Raw genomic sequence first — 16,946 nt, 5'->3', positions numbered from 1 at the left:
TTTTTCATCAAATCTGTAGGAAGTGCTTTCTTTTTCTCTCTCTCAGAGCCTTTGACTAGGCACTGACAGACCTTTGGTCTGACCTAGCATGGCAGTTCTTTGGATGCCTATTCTTCTTGCTCTCTTTCAACAACCCCCTCCCTCACCACATTTACCTGTTTTTTTTGGGGGGGGGGAACTGAAACTGAAAACTGAAACCAGCCACTTGAAGAGGAGGGCTGTACACAAACTAGAACTTTGTCTAGCACTTTAAGCACAGTAACAGCTTCGTTCTAGGGAATGTCTCTTATTCCAGGCCATCGCTGCTCCGTAGAACACAACAGACTTTGAAGCTGTTCTGTTGTGGAGAACTCCCAGTACCACCCCCCCACTTTACCTTTTTCCCCTTTTGATCTGGCAACTCCACAGCATCCCTCCTTGAGGTTCGCCTCAATCCCTTTCTTCAATACCCCTTCTTATCAAAGCACCCGAGACTCTGAACTGACTTCAGCTGTTGGTGTCTGGCATGGGAAAAGATGGACTTTTGTTTACATTTCAATAAAGTTTGGAATTTTTTTTAAATTTCAATAAGGCAGTCTCGTTGTTTTGTTTTGTTATGTTCCACGCCTGATAGCTTCTAGCATAATTCTAAATCATCTTCTTGCCATATAAAGTCTTCTTCTCCAACCTCCTCCTGTAATTCATGCATGTGTAGTCCAGCTCTGAAGAAAATCCAGCGTGGCAGCAGATGGGCCTGTACAAGTTGGGGGCAAAAGTGGACCTTCCTTTTAGATCTCCAGGTCAAGGCTTCTGTCATCTTGGACGCTCTGTAGGTTTTATTGGTTTCCCTTGTTCTCCTGAAATACAGCCACTTGGGGTGAGGCTTTTGAGTAACCGCCTCCTTGCAGAGCCACCTAAGGATCACAGGCAGAGCAGTCTTGGAAGCCCCGAGGGAATCAGTAGAAATTGCTGGAGGATGGGGGAATGCCAAAGAGGGCAAACAAAAGCTGGAACTTGAGGTGGGAACTAGATTTTACATTCTTTATTTTCAGTAGTTATATGCCACTTTTCTGGTAATGCACTTTAAATTATTTTACCATTTAAAATAATGGTGTACAATTCAATAGGCACAATACAAAAAAAAGGGGGGGTGAGGTGGGAGGCGGGGAAAGTAAATTCAGATACCATCTCTTACGTAAGTGGCAGCTATACATTTGGTCCCTGTCCCCTTCTAGTACAAAATGCCTTAACGGCCCTGTTCAGAAGACACCTTAAATCATGGCTTTAAGCACGGTGAATAAGGCTTTTTGTGTGCCTGAAATCTTGTCATTTTTCTCATTCCCAGCCAGTGATGTGGGCTGGTAAAAAACAGAAATATACACAGTAAGGCTCTCCTCACAATTGTCAATCCCACAAATATAAAGATTCATATATATATATATATATATATATATATATATATACACACACACACACACACACACACACACACACTAACATATACAATAAAAACAGATGTGTAATAAACTTTTTCAGAATTAAAATTGAAATAGACTTCTGCTGGTGAGATTGAAAATAACTACTGCAACCTTCCTCGACCTTGTGCCCTCCAGATGTTTTGGAATATAACCCCCAGCATTCATGACAATTGGCCATGCTGGTTGGGGCTGTTGGGAGTTGAAGTCAACATCTGGTGGGCACCAGGTTGCACCAGGTAATTTCAAACTCTGCCTGAAATCTATTTTTATTGTATATATTGGTACAATATGGGTACTACCACTGGTCTTGGTGGTGGCGTTCATTGTAGGAAAAAGCAGGACATCGGGAAAAGGCCAATGTGGGGTGGGGAAAAGCAGGCCATCAGGAGACAGTTTCATTATAATAAACATCACAGGAGAGAGTGAGACATACAGTAGGACCCGGGTGTGTACTGAAATGTATACTTCTGCCCTGAGAAGAAAGTATTGGAAGAGAAGCATCTGGAATCTGGAGTTACATTGGGTCTGCACTTCAGGCTTGATAGTCCAATATCACTCAGAGAGTCACAGTACAAATCGTGGCTATAAAATATGGGGTGCTACCATATATAATTGGATCTTCTATCTTGTTCAGTACTGCCTTTTCCACCTGCCCTCATTCTCCAGATTTGTTGGACTACCAATTCCCATCGTCATGAGCCAGCATGACCATAGGCAAGGAACCTGTCACCCTCCAGATGTTGATGGATTCCAACTCCAATCAGTCTCAGCCAGCATGGCTAATGGTCGGGGATGCTGGGAGTTGTCTGCTGACAACTTCTGGAGGGCCACAATCTCTCCCTACCTTTGCTGTAATTGCACAGCAGCTCCTCTACCACTGGATGTCTCTGCCATTTTGACAGAAATCAGTACTGTGGTGCCACAACTCCACAATTGTGACTGAGTTGGCTGCATATCCAAGGCAAAACACCCTCTGTTCACAGTCATAAAGGAACCATGTGCTACCCAGCATCTTGGGTTCTGTTATAGCTTGTGCAAGGTGGGCTTGATATCACCATCCACTGTACTAATGGCCAAAGGAACATATTCCTACTTATTTCTTTTTCCAGAATCAGCATCATTCCATACAATAACATGAGACCAAGAAAATCCCTGGTTCAAACCTGCACCACCTTGGGCATGAAACACTTGTGTCTCTTGAGCAATTCTACCATACAGGGTTGTGAGAATAAAATGTAGAGGGGATACAGTTTAATTTTCACCAAGCACATGATAAAGTAAATCAAATGCTGCTCATTTATCCCCAGGAACTTTAACATTTGATAGATCTGATCACATCACTCCGTGGTTTTGTTATCTGCTCTGTTTCCCAGACTGTTTCTGGGTCCAATTTTCAAAGCACTGGTATTACCTTTTAAAGCCCTAAAAGGCTTGGGGCCAAGCTATTTGAAGGATTGTCTCCGCTTGAATGTACCTGCCCAGTCTTTAAGATCTTCACCCAAGGTCCTCCTGGAAGTGCCCTCATCAAATTCAGTGAGGCAGAGAAAGGGCCTTGTTGTTGGTGGTGCCCCAGTTTTGAAAAGCCCTCCTCAGGCTCAGCTGATACCTATGATACGATCCTTTTTGGTTCCAGCTGAAGAGCTTTTTTATTTTCTCAGGCTTTTTTAGTTACATGTTTTTAAGTACATTTTTCGATCTTTGCACTACGTACTTGCTGTTTTTAGGCTGTTTTTACAGACTGAGTTTTGATGAGTCAATGTTATATCAAAACAGAATTAAGTCATCTTTTGATGTAATGATGATTACTTTTTTATTGATTCAGAACTTTTGTAAGCTGCCCAGAGAACTTTGTTGATGGGTGATATAAAAATGTTGTAGATTAAGAAACATCATTCCCTCTGAGCAGGGAAATCTGTGCATCGCCATCTTGATTTCATCCCCTGCATCCTTCCCCTATGGCACGTCCCTTGCCCCATTGCGTTCTTGCTTGGTACTCCTGCCCTACCCATTGCTTCCTGCTGCCTTATCATCTCCACCCTCCCGCTTGTTTTTCCCCGTCCGTTCTCTAGGAAGAGCCCTCAAAAGGACGTCCTAATGGCTCAGAAGTGTTCTTACAGCCGCTTTGAAAACTCTGCCCCGGTTTTGGAAGGCCTTGAGAAAAGCGCAAGTGAGTGAAGTCTGGTGGGTTCTGACAGTGTGCAGTGGAGCCTGGTCTCATGTTTAGCCCTGCTCCCCTTGGGTTGGGGGAAGGAGTTTCAGGTGATCAATCAGAATCAGACTCTGAAGTAGAGGAGACGGCACCAGAAACATGCCAGATTATACTGGTGGGGAGGGCAGCTCTCATGGGCGCTGCACCAGCTGGGAATTGAACCTTCTCCAGAGTTTATCTCCTCTAAGGTAAACAATGGGAAGTCAGTATTCTTCCAAGGGGGGGGGGACTTCAAGGCTAGCTGATCTTCGAGTATGCCGCAGACTAAAACGGGCGGAGCTAAAGGAAGGTGAGAGAAAGTCAGCCTGGCTAGCATCTCTGGTCAGAAGCTGCATTAGAACCAGTCTCTCTGAAGTTAACACTTTCTGGGAAAGGGCTTTCCATTCTTTTTGAAAGGACAATTGTCTCTTTTAGTTTGCATAGTTTTGCCTAGAGGAAAGTTCCTAAGGATTAGACTCTCTTCAGATGGGAAGAGATGTGTATTGCTTGAATAAAACTTTGTGGGTTACTTAGCAGACCTCTTTATTGTCTCCCTAGAAGGCCGGAGGTCTTGGGAAACAGGGTTCACAGCCTCAGTACTTCTTATTTTAGTTGAGAAGCAGCAATCCTCACAGTTGCTGCGGGTGGGTGGGGGGAAATGAATTTTCCCAGCAACAATTCATTGTTTTTAGTTGTAATGTAAAGTATTTGGGGTGTGTGTGGCTTGAATGGGCAATTAAGATCCATTAGCTTTACAAAAGACCTGCTCTTGGTAGATGTAAACTCCTAGACCTAGTTTGTTGATATGCAGCAAGGCAGTTGCCTCCCATTTTGGACTGTCCTTGGGTGCGTGGCTGTGGCGACTGCCATCAAAATTTATCATTACACCACTGAGTGGTGTTTTTTTTCCAGACTTAGACCCAGCTTTATCTCAAAGGACTGAGGCAATGCAGCTTAGGATCCTTGTCCTTACAGGACTCACTTAGTAATTAATATTTCTATAGATCATCTCACCATTCAGAGACTTTTACTGCCCTTGCCTAATTTATATAAGAAAAACATGAACTCTCTGTGCTCTTGAGTCAACCCATTGCTCTATCTAGCCAGTGTTGCCTACTCTGACTGGCAGCAGCTCCATGCTGTCTCCAGCGGAGGGTCTTTCCATCACTCTTACCTGGATCCTTTAACTGGAAGTGCCAAGGATCGGACCTTGGACCTCTGTGCATGTAAAACAGGTACTCTGTCACTGAGTAAATAATACTGGACTAGATGGACAAATTCATCTGGCCCATTCATAAGGCAGCTTACTGTATTGCTGGCCCGGATGTTTTCTTTTTGAAAAGAGGTGATTTTCAAGATACTGAATGTTGTCCTCAGTTCAAAATTCTCTGCTTGTACAAAGCAATTTCAGCCAATGGAAAATGGTGGGGTCTCCGACTGGTGGAGCTAACACTTGATTTGTGACTTGCTAACGTTTGATGCCTCAGAGGCCTTCCAGCGCAAGAGCCAGTTTTGGACAGCTCTGAATGCCTTTCCCCCCTTTTTAGTTTCAACATACGGTGCTGCCCTTCTGGGATAGGACAGTGTGCGTGAGGAAAATATTGTCGCATCCATGCTAGTCAAATGTGTTATGTGCTTGGTTTTCTTCCTATTTCTGTAGGTCACCTAAAGGACGTCGCAGGGCTACCCAAAAAGCCTACGGGATCGGAAAGCCAGTAAGACATTCCTCTTCCACTTTCCTCCGTGTGGCTTTTGTTTGGACATATTAAGCTCTCACAAATTGATATTGTTGGGATGCAATGCTACATATGCTTAGACTGGGGGTGGGGGGGAAGTCTCACAAATACCAGCATTCCCCAGACAGCATGCAGGACCCATTTCTGTCTAAACATGCATAGGTTTGTGCCCTTAGTGTCTTTAAAATATTTATATCTCACACTTCTGCCTGACGTTGGGCCTCCAAAGCAGCTTGACAATAAGAGGAACCGTACCTGAGGCTGGGTCTACAGGCATGCTGTAGAATGAGGTGATAGAATGGGCTGTACCACTTCAGGCTGCAGGTGGGGGGTGTAACTTGACTGCTTCTCTGCCTTTCACCCATGAGGGAGAAAGCTTCCAGTCATTCAGAACTGAAATTGTCTACCTGCAGTCTGAAATGCTTGAATCAGTTTCTACACCACTGATTGTTTGATGGTCTCTGAGCTTTTTGGTGTTTTTCTCTCTATTCTGAAAGGATGAAATGCCTCTTCCAAGGTTTCATTACTGGTGGCAAGAGCTTGAAGCTCAAATAGGCTGACATTTTAGGTATTTTGGCCCCGCCCCTTTCCTTTTGGGCCCATCCCATTTTTGTCTTGGCCCCCACCGTAATACAGCCACTGAGAGCTTCTCTGAAAATTGAATTCGGCCACCGAGTGAAAGAGGTTCAACACCCCTGACTTAAGAGGAACCACTGCATAAAAAACAAGTATACTTCCCACCATTAGCCATGTGACGCTTGTACCTTCCCCAATCTGTTAGGATGACGTCATTTTTTTTCCTCCAGTAGGCCAGACAATGCGGCCATCAGCCATCCAGGCCACTCAGAACCAACCAGCCTCAGCCAGTTGGGAGAGACAGTTCAGCAAGAATCTTCACTTCAAAGGATGGACTCCCAGTCTCTTGCTGCTCCAGCCCTTCCGGAAAGGACTAAGGACCATGGTGATCTAGCAGTGACAAATAGCCATCCCTCTTGCAAAAGTGACTGTCATGTGGCTACGATCCCCCTGCAGCAGAACAAGGGATGGTACAATGTCCTTGGGAGGCCATGGCAGATGAAGCCACTCTGGACAATTGCAGGGGGTCCTTACGAAGCCAAAAGAATCCACCAAAAATATATGTATCGCAACACCAGACCCTGGTGAGAGGAATGACTCTGATATCATGGCTGTAGTCAAGAAGACAATCTTGCCATTACAAAGGGGAGTACGAAGTCTGCTTAGCCTCATATCTTGCCAGTAGGATTACCTTGGATGCTACAAAATTGAAATGCCAAACGCGGGTATTACAAAATTGAAATGTCAGCCAAATTTCACTACAATGTTTTTACACCTAACATTTTGAACTCCAAAACTGAATTATGGCAAAATGTTACAGAAATTCCTGTCACATTGGCTCAGGAAGTTGAGGTATATGAAAACATTTATTCAAATTTTAGAAGCTTGTTTTTTGTTTCAAATTCAATGTAACCCATTTGGGGATTCTGTGGTATGTTGAAGATACCACAGACCTTGAGAACAAAACTTTGGGAAAGAAGAGATTTTAGGATTGATTTAAAGGAAGTGCTTGTTGAAATTTGTCAGAGGTAACTTCAGATTCTGAAGCGCTCTTAAGAAGATTACCAGTAAAAACACTAATTGTTGAGTTTACAGACTGGATTGTGTCAACTCCTTGCACCCTGTCATTTAGTTCACATTGCATCACTTTTGTAATCAGTTTTTATGTGTCGTGTGTGTGTGTGTGTGTTGAAGGATTTGTAGATACACCTATACAACAATCTTAAATGTGCTATTAAATGTAGAATTTAAATGCCAAAATCAAAAAGTTACCTTCCCCTCCCCCCCCCCCTACAGTATGAGTGCCATTTGCAGAAGCTATTAAGATGTAGGGATTGCAGATTATTTCCTATGATGTGTTGGGGATTGCTGATGAGGCTTGACCATGCCAGCATCACTCCAAGTTGGTCCTGCTCTCTAAATTAGCTCAGGCAACCACAGTTTTTAGGCGCATCTGCAACGACATATTTTTTGTAGCTTTCTTTCCATCGTCTTTGAATGTGTTGGCTGGCCCCAGCCCATAGCAGGAGAATAAAACGAAGTCTTGGCCTGACCAGCAATCCGGTGGAGAGAGTGAAAACAAAAGAGTTTTTTTACTCAGCCCTCGCTTTCTTATCAGAAGTCTGCACATGCAAGACAAGGGTGGCAGCAGTATACAAGAGTGTCCTTTTGTTGCAGTGCTTTGAAATCTGTGTGCCCACTCCCCCGAAAGTTATCTTGCCCACCAAGCCTGCACTCTGGCCCTTGGGGTAGAACTCTGGTGACTTATGGTAGGGAGAAAAACAAAGCAGGTGGACTGTTGATTAGTGTGGGAAAGGACACAGCCAGCAATGACATTGCTGGTAATCAGTGTAGGATTTTGTTTCTTTTTGTTTATAAATGATAAACGAAGAATACACTTATCTTTTCATTCTGGTAACGTCAACCAGATGGAAGCATTCAAAGCAACATTTCACTCCCATTTCAGATCCTATGATTTGCCAAAGAAATGGGGGGAGGGGACTACTGAGATCTGATTCAGTCTGATCCCTTGGAGAGGTTCAGTACACCTAATCCCATTGAAATCAATAGTTTGCCCAAGACAGGGCTGCATTTCTATGTACTTACTTAGGAGTAAGATCCACTGAACTTAGTGGCACTTACTTTTGAGGAAAACAGCCTAACTCAACCTGGTGTCTTCCAGATGTGTGGGACTATGAGTCCCATAAGCATTGGATGATAATGGTCATGAGAAATCTGGTTGAGAGAGAGGGTCCATTGAGGATTTCTTGCCCAAGGGCCCTCAAAAACCTGGAGCTCGTAGTCAATGATAATGCGAGAAGTAGTCCAACAGCATACGGAGGGCAGGAGGGAAATCCTGAGGGAGTGGGGGGAAATAGCTCAGCAGTCAAGCATGTTAGCTGACTGTTGGAGGGGATAAAACAGAAAACGTGGCGTGGAAGCAGTCTATCTTGGAAAAGAGCAAGGCTAACTTAGGGTGACCATATGAAAAGGAAGACAGGGCTCCTGTATCTTTAACAGATGTATTGAAAAGGGAATTTCAGCAGGTATCATTTGTATATATGGAGAACCTGGTGAAATTCCCTCTTCGTCACAATGGTTAAAGCTGCAGGTGCCCTGCCCTCTTTTAAATTTGGTCATGCTAGTATAGCTCCTGCAGCTTTAACTCTGGTGATGAAGAGGGAATTTCACCAGGTGCTGCATGCATACAAATGGCACCTGCTGAAACTCCCTTCTCTATGCAACTGTTATGGATGATATTCTGGAGGTGACAGACTTGACCTTGGGGAAGCTGGGGGTGGCGACAGCCGACAGAAAGCTCTGGCGTGGGCTGGTCCATGAAGTCACGAAGAGTCGGAAACGACTGAACGAATAAACAACATGCAACTGTTAAAGATACAGGAGCCCTGTCCTCCTTTTCATATGGTCACCCTAGCTAACTGGCAGACTGGCATCTTGAACACAACCCTCCATGCTGGTTCGTTTCTATTTCCAGCACTCTTGCCCCGCATATGGAGGATTCTACATTTTCTGCAGCAGACAGCCGGAAGTCTGGCTGCAGAACCATTAAGGCCGTAACCGCATGGAGCGGTCGCCGATCTTCTCACCGCGCAGGCGCAATAATAAAAGGACTTTTCCGAGATCGTACTTGCTCGAGGGAGCGGCAATGCGTGCGCCTGCGCAGGTCGCCCTCCTTCAGTCAAGGAGACTACACCACCGCGCTTGCGCAGTCAGGCGCCGTGGCTTAGCCGGCTGGAGCGAGTGTGTTCGGAGGCGGGCTGGAGGAGAAGTGTCGCCGCCGCCGCCCTGTGTCCGCGTCATGTATCGGCGGAGCCGGGCGGTGGCCGGGCGCCTGGGGCCCCGGTGCCCTTGGAGATGGGAGGGGAGCGGCAGGCTCCGGCTGGCCCAGGGCGACTCGGCGCGGTGCTGTCACCGGGTGCGGCCGCGGGTAAGCGAGGGGTGTGGCCACGTGGCCCTGATCCTCTCTGGATCACGGTGCCGTTGCAGGGAGATGGCAGCGATGGGGCAGGGCTGCTTCGGCCGGGGAGCACGTGAGCATGCATGGGGGTCGTGGGAATGACCCCTGCAGAGAGCTTCGGCTCTTGGGTCGTATAGAGATGCAGCAGATACCTTAGAGGCGGGGTAGGTAGGTGGAGGTTGCTGGGTGACGTGAGATGCAAGTGGAGACCCGGCTCTGAACAAGGAAGCAGGAATTGGAACAGTTGGAAAATTCCAGGGCTTTGTGTATACTAGAGTTGTCAAGGCTGGAGGTCTCCCTCCCCCTAGGAGAACCTTTTCCCCAAAAAAGATTTGCCAAATATATTTTTCCAGGCCTTCACATCTTTCGTGTATGCTGAGCCCACAAAAGTTATCTGTGATACTTCTGGGCTTTCCCAGAGGTGTCTGGTCAGCCACTGTGCAATACAAGATGGTTCTCTAGGATGGTCTGGTTCAGCAGTGCATCCTAGAACTATACAAACTAACAATCACACAGCAAAATAGTCTTGCGGTATCTTAAAGATGATGATGATTATTGGACAAGCTTTTGGGGACTAGAGTGCATGATAATGTGCTCAAGTTCTTGACAGCTTATGCCATAATAAAAACAGAACTCACAAGACCCTGTACTCATTAACAAAACTAGAAAGCTGATACTTTCAGGATACTGAATTCTGCCCCAGATATTGCTGTGGACATCTCTTGTGCACCGGCTCTGTGCTAGTTGCTGTATATCACAAGACAAGGAAGCTATTGTGCTTATATAAGAATTGGCATTAACTAATATGGCCGGGCTGTGGAATAGATACAACACCTGTCTCTTCGCTTAATGCCAAGCTGGCCTCAGGAACGGAAGCCAAAAGGCATGGGAAATGGCACATGGAACTTGTTCTCCTTAGAATTCTATGCGGACTACCTTTTGCCCTGAAACTAAAAACATTAGGTTAGTAACTGCTTGCCCTGGCTTTAAAAGGGGATTAGATAAATTAATTCCTGGAGGAGAAGGCTATCAATGGCTACTAGCCCTGATTTTTTAATTTATATACTGCCCCATAGCTGAAGCTCTCTGGGCGGTTTATGATGGTTACGTGCTACCTTCAGTATCCCAGGCAGTAAAGCCTGTGTATACCAGTTGCTGGGGACCATAGTGGGAGGGTCCTGTTTGTGGGTCCCTGGTCAACAGCTGGGTGGCCACTGTGTGAACAGAGTGCTAGCCTAGATAGACCCTCAGTCTGATCCAGCAGGGTTCTTCTTATGTTCTTAAATCTGGTCCTATGAAGGCTATTTCTTGGTTATCAAGCCAGAAGGTTGTCATTTTTAAAGGCTGAGACCTTAAGGGGAGAGTGATGGCTGAGGGTACAGGACATCCTAATGTGCTACTTTGGAAGTGAAAAGTGGGGTATTGGCATACCAGTGACTACCATCTGATTCTTAAAGTACCTCACCAGCAAAATTGATCTGCTCACCAGGGCACTAGTCCCTAATCTCCAAGGTTATTGAAATTAGCAAAGCGAGCTAAGATTAAGAATGGCTTCCATCTTCTGCGTATTGTCTTCTGGTGGCCATTCACTATGGGCCTCTAAACTTAGCAGCTATTCCAGAACTCTGGCCTCATTCGATAGTCTCTCTACCTTTAGTGTGCGTCTTGTTTTGATTCTGTTCAGTTGAGATTTACTCTGTCAGACATACCCTTTGCATACTGGAGGTCAGGGGCTGTTCAGCCTAATACGTTTGCCTATGAATGGTTGCCTTGCATCAAGGGCTTTCTTGCCCCCAGAATGATTGTTCAGGGTATTTTTTTCCGTCAAGGTCATAGAGATGACAGACCAATTTATATGTTCTGTTCTTCTTGGTTTATAGCAGGGGTAGACAATCTTTTGGGGCCTCTGGGCGCATTTGTGACTTTGGTACCAGTGTGTCCGCAGGTGCCGCATTCCCAACTCCTACTTTATAGCAAGCCACACATTATTATTATTATTATTATTATTATTTATATCCCGCCTTTTTCCCATTATTGGGACTCTAAATTTACAGGACTGCTATTGTCAGGGCTATGTGCACTTCACATCTTTGCTGCATATATTATTACTTACTGGTTAATACAATGTTATGTAATTTATCAACTTCTTGTGAGCTGCTTTGAGAACCCTAAGGGCAGAAAAGCAGGATATAATAAATTTCTCTAAAAATCTAGATTTCATTGGCTTCAAATGTCTTCTCCTTTCATTCTAGGACCTGGATGCCTCTTGGGATAAACTGCCTCCAGGGCTTGTTCCTCCTGCTTCCATAGGCCCGACATTCCACTCCCTGTTCACCAAGATGCCATTGGAAGCTCCCACCGCCCTCCCAGCTCTGTCCACCCCTGCTGGGAGCAACTTTGCCACTATCAACCGTACCAGACCGAAAGCCAGGCTTCGCCCGCTGATGCCCACTCTAGAGACCAGGGCTCTTCCCCGTCCTGCTGCGCTCTCCCCACCAGAAGGCATGGAGGATGCCATTACCCTGGTGAATGGGAGGCAAGAGGATGACATTGTAGTGCGGGAGAGCGAAGGGCTGGACGGTGCCTCTTTGGACTCTCTGCACAGCCTCTTTCATGGCTGGCAGTACCGATCACCTTACCAGGCTCCTGAGGTAGCGCTGGGCCCGCTGGCATCCTTCCGGGCCACTGCTGGAGTCCCCTCCCCAGTCCGTTCTCCAGGCAGCAACGACCCTAGCATGGAGGAGCACCTCGCCACCATACATCAGAAATTGCAGGACGAGGTACATATATGTGTCTTGTGTTATTCTGGGACTTAGTGCTTTTCTTTCTAGAAAGCTGGAGCTGCAAGACTTCCTGGACACATACTAGTTTATTCTGAACTCGGTATGGGTTAGGAGTGGCACGGCAGGCTGGGTTCTGTCCTTTCAGCTTGTTCTGAAGCAAAGAGCCTCTTGTTCTCAGGAGCGTTATGTGCCTATGTGTGGTTTCTTACTCTCTGCAGAGGGGATTTGGACCCTCAGGCCTGAGGTTCTGCACCCCTGCTGTAGAACAGGTCAAGAAGTAACACACATACTGGATTACATGGTCCCACACATCTCCTGCCAGTCAGGATAAATGACTGGACTAGATTTTACATCATGATGATGATGATGTTTATGTTTATACCCTGCCTTTTTTCCTCTTGCAAGGAACCCAATGCAGTTTACATGGTTCTCCTCATCTCCATTTTATACTCACAAGAACTCTGTGAAGTAGGTTAAGCTGAGAGTCAGTGACTGGCCCAAAGTCACTCAGTGAAGGAGTAGAACCCTTAAAGCTAGGATATTCTAATAATAAGGTGCAATAAAATTTGAAAGCCAGCAAGATAGTTTAGCATTTGACATTATGGAGAATTATTTCAGTCTTGAAAGCCTGTCTTTTGTGGGTGCGTTAAAGCCTGAGGCTAGGAACACCCAAACCACTAAGAGGCTGGGGACCGCACATCTGGACTTCCCCCTTCCCCACAACAGCCTTCTGAAAAGCCCCTCCTGGGAGTGTGGGGACTCAGGAGCTGCAACCAGCCCTTAGCAAAATCCTATCCATGTGCAGAACACTTCCCATGAGATGCGTGAGTCTCTTGGGACTTACAGAAATGTCAGTACCAGCGCTTACCCATATATCTAAAACTGGAGTCAAAATAGCAGATATTAAAAGTTAAATTTGCACATTTTGCATTAGAATTTACTGAAGATTTGTTTCAGTTTTGTTGGGTAAAATGTAGGCCCAAGAGCTCACCAAGGGAAGTTTTATCAATGTAGTAGTGGGAGTCTTGTAATTGGGCTGAGAATTCCTCACTGTTCACTGTCCTTTCTTCTGTTCCTCCAGTTACCAAACTTCTTTTTGAAGGTGCACAACTTTGGAATGTATTCTCAGGATGTCGAGTTCATCAATGAGATTCTGCATTTGAGAACACGGTCAGTCCTATGGACAGGAGAGGATGGGGGGGCACCTGCCGGCTGGATTGCCTCCTTCAGCTTTCCCTGACCTGGTGCGCTCCAGATATGTTGGACTAGCTGACATCAGGCCTGACCACCAACCATGTCAGTTGGGGGCTGAAGGGAGTTGTAGTCCCCACAAAAATCTGTAGGGCACCAGGTTAGAGAAGGCCACTTCCTGATGAAGGGGAAATGTTTTGTGGGGTGCCTAAAGGGTATGCAAGAAAATAGTCTCTTAAAAGATTTAATTGCTGCAAAGCCAAAGATGTTCTGCTTCTGCCTGTGGGGAAAATGCCAACAGTAACTGCAACTTACTGCTGTGTCTGGATATCCCAGAAAGCAGCCAATGCTGCATAGCATAGCATGTGTCACTGGCTAAAGAGCATTGTCATCGTCTGTGGATGTTATCCACATGTTTGCAAAGCAGCACTCATTGCAGGCAGAAGATCCATGACACCCCCCCCCCATCCCAAACTCCAAGCTTCCCACTGTTTTCTATCGATCCCCTCACCTTCTTTGGGGGGCGGGGAATCTTCTGACCTTTTAACTACCCTGCCCTGTCATATAAAACACGAAGGTTGGCAAATGGCACGATATTGTTCAAGGGCAGTAAACTCTCCTCAGCAGATGGGCCACCTGGAGTCGAGCCTGAGGTGCTGAAAAACTCAAAAGGGGAATTTTCATGGGTCTATCCAATTAGCTAAGGACCTTATAGAATCATAGAATAGCAGAGTTGGAAGGGGCCTACAAGGCCATCGAGTCCAACCCCCTGCTCAATGCAGGAATCCACCCTAAAGCATCCCCGACAGATGCTTGTCCAGCTGCCTCTTGAAGGCCTCTAGTGTGGGAGAGCCCACAACCTCCCTAGGTAACTGATTCCATTGTCGTACTGCTCTAACAGTCAGGAAGTTTTTCCTGATGTCCAGCCGGAATCTAGCTTCCTGTCACTTGAGCCTGTTATTCCGTGTCCTGCACTCTGGGAGGATCGAGAAGAGATCCTGGCCCTCCTCTGTGTGACAACCTTTTAAGTATTTGAGGAGTGCTATCATGTCTCCCCTCAATCTTCTCTTCTCCAGGCTAAACATGCCTCTAAACCTTGTGCCTCTATCTCCTGTCTAGTATAGGGAACTTGTAGTGTATTAATCCAGTCTTGCCTCGGCTGGCTGGGAAAATGTTGCAAGAGGAATTGGGAATGGTTTGGACCCTCAGCCCTGTGTCTGTGCTGACTTAGTGGCTGATCTTATTGCCGATTACTGAGATGTTGCAAACTATTGCTATTGTTAGTTTATATTATTGGTTATCCTGACAAGACCTTTAGTTGCCTTCAATGTCTACTTTGTTTATTATAGGCAGTGTCTGTGTGTGTCTCTGTCATATATGATCGCGTACCTGTTTCCCACATGTTTATGAACACTTGCTGACTTTAGAGAGGGGTGGGGGGAAAGGATGGGAAACGTTCGCATCACCTTTCCAGATGATCGTGGTATTGCTTTAACTGTACCAGTTTTGACTCAAAGGGAAGAAATGCTGTCGATAGGTCCCAAAGTTTTGAAGGGGAGGGAAAAGATGGAAGTTCAGGATGTGCCATTCTATTTATTAATTAAATTTATATACCACCCAATAGCCAAAGCTCTCTGGGCGGTTTACAAAAGTTAAAAACTGAACATTAAAAAAGTATACAAAATTTAAAACCATCACAAATATATAAAAAAACAGTATAAAACAACAGTATCCATTGATGTCTGCCTTGGTTGGGATGGGAGAACTGTGTTATTCCCCATCTGGAGGGAAGATTAGGAAGAGGGGAAATGAGTATAGGACAGGACTGGGGAACATGTGGCCCTCCAGACATTGTCGGACTCCACCTCCCATTGCCCAATGGTCAAGGCCAATTAGAGTTGGAATCCCACAACATCTGGAGGGCCACATGTTCTCCCCACCCCCCACCCCGGTGCAGGGAATAGGTCTATGTATGGAAACGCTTGGTGATATTATCACTTGATAGCGTGTGTTGTGATATGTGTACCAGAGTTTCCCACCCTAATCGGAGCCTTGTTCTCTCTTCACCTTCCTGCCTCCCTCACCAGTGGCCTCTCCATGTACCAGCTGGCACTGGCCTTCTGCCGCTTTGTGGCCTGGAACTACTTTGCCATTCTGCGCATGGAAGTGCTGAATCTAACCCAGCACCCGGAGAACTGGAGCGTCCAAGCCCGGTGGCGGATTACAGGGGTGCCCTTCCATGTCCTCCTGCTCCGCTTCTACAAGAAGGATAAGAGCGAGCTTTACAGGTGAGATAGCATCATAGAATAGTAGAGTTGGAAGGGGCCTATGAGGTCATAGAGTCCAACCCCCTGCTCAATGCAGGAATCCACCTTAAAGCATCCCTGACAGATGGTTGTCCAGCTGCCTCTTGAAGGCCTCTAATTCTAACAATTAGAACAGTGTATTCTGCTTCTTAGGGTGTGGTTTTAGTGCTGTCAAAATGACCCAAGTTTTTAGGATGCCCTAAGAGAAGACATCCAGTAGGCACCCATTTGTTTATTACTGTATCGTTGAAAGAAGTCACCTAAATGTGTCTTTTGCCTGACTTTTTAAAAATCTCTCTTTCAGAACCTATGATGCCTATTCCACTTTCTTCCTAAATTCACAAGGGTTAATTAACTGTCACAGGGTCAGCAAGGTGAGTTCCAGTGCATGAATACTAATTCAGCGGGAGGTGGTGGTACAATCCTGCCCAAGCATCACTTGGGTCTTAACAAGGAGGAAAGTGCTGTTACGCCAATTGCCAGGCTAACCTGCCATTTTCTTCCCTTTCAGCTCATGCCATCCCAGCCTCCCCTGAACAAGCTGAAAAAGTTCGCTGTAGCATCCTTGTTGGGCCTGGGGTTGTCGGACGAGAGGCCATCACTGCTGCTGTTCTTATTGGCTCTGGCTGACAAGCAGCAGGGGACACCAGTCAGCTGTAGGGATAGCTGAAGCCCAGCTGCCCTCTTGCTAGTATCTCTCTCTCAGCTCGTCTACCGCACCTGAGTGTGGCAAGGAGGATGCCACTAGTGGCTCATTGTATATCCATGTTGCCTCTTGTATAAATAGTGTGGGCCTTGCCTCATGTTGCTGCTGTGAATGGCACCAGCAAGCACTGTAAAGATGGTTGTAATTTAAACTGTATATAATAAAAAGGTTTATGTTGAAAAAGTCTGGCTGCTCTTAGTTAACTTTCAGCTAAGCTAGGTGGCTCCTGATTCATCCGACCTTTTTCACCCTTCATGAAAAGGCAACTCTTGTTTTGGCACTCTGGTCTCTTTCAGCAAGGCAATCAAGGAACAGAGAGGAAGAGATGGGGACTGTACTGTGAATTGTCCTAGGGGGGGGCTTTAAGGATAATGCTCCACATAGGCATCCTATCCCCTCTTTGCAAGGGAAGGGCAGGGATCAGGCTAGATGGTTTGCAAGACTTTGCACTTTGCATAAAGGATGGCCTGTCCTGGCAAAAGCTTTACAGCAACTTTTGCATTGAAAAGTGAATCCCATGGAAAC

At 46.0% G+C, this 16,946-nt stretch overlaps 2 protein-coding genes across 3 annotated transcripts in view; both read left to right on the top strand.

Annotated features, from left to right (window-relative positions):
* Window positions 1-7,049, top strand: part of ATAT1 (alpha tubulin acetyltransferase 1) — a 30,986-nt gene extending 23,937 nt beyond the window's left edge. Inside the window, exons 10-12 of one of the 2 annotated variants that reach the window (XM_063122269.1) lie at window positions 3,527-3,624; window positions 5,306-5,360; window positions 6,191-7,049. In XM_063122269.1, coding sequence (XP_062978339.1) covers window positions 3,527-3,624; window positions 5,306-5,360; window positions 6,191-6,545 — 508 coding nt within the window. In that variant the 3' untranslated portion in view covers window positions 6,546-7,049. Of the gene's footprint in view, window positions 1-3,526; window positions 3,625-5,305; window positions 5,361-6,187 lie in introns of both variants that reach the window. The other variant, XM_063122267.1, reaches the window with a different exon arrangement.
* Window positions 7,050-9,232: 2,183 nt separating this feature from the next.
* Window positions 9,233-16,604, top strand: C3H6orf136 (chromosome 3 C6orf136 homolog). The gene is made up of 6 exons (XM_063122260.1): window positions 9,233-9,405; window positions 11,688-12,215; window positions 13,300-13,388; window positions 15,497-15,697; window positions 16,020-16,089; window positions 16,227-16,604. Exons 1-6 carry the CDS (start codon window positions 9,277-9,279, stop codon window positions 16,383-16,385), a joined length of 1,176 nt encoding a protein of 391 aa, XP_062978330.1. The 5' UTR covers window positions 9,233-9,276; the 3' UTR covers window positions 16,386-16,604.
* The last annotated feature ends 342 nt before the right edge of the window (window positions 16,605-16,946 follow it).

This window comes from Elgaria multicarinata, chromosome 3 (assembly GCF_023053635.1).
Source record: "Elgaria multicarinata webbii isolate HBS135686 ecotype San Diego chromosome 3, rElgMul1.1.pri, whole genome shotgun sequence".
In the NCBI taxonomy this organism is placed as follows: Eukaryota; Metazoa; Chordata; class Lepidosauria; order Squamata; family Anguidae; genus Elgaria; species Elgaria multicarinata.
The sequence above is the reverse complement of the archived record's forward strand: the minus strand, read 5'-3'. Positions and strand labels throughout refer to the sequence as shown.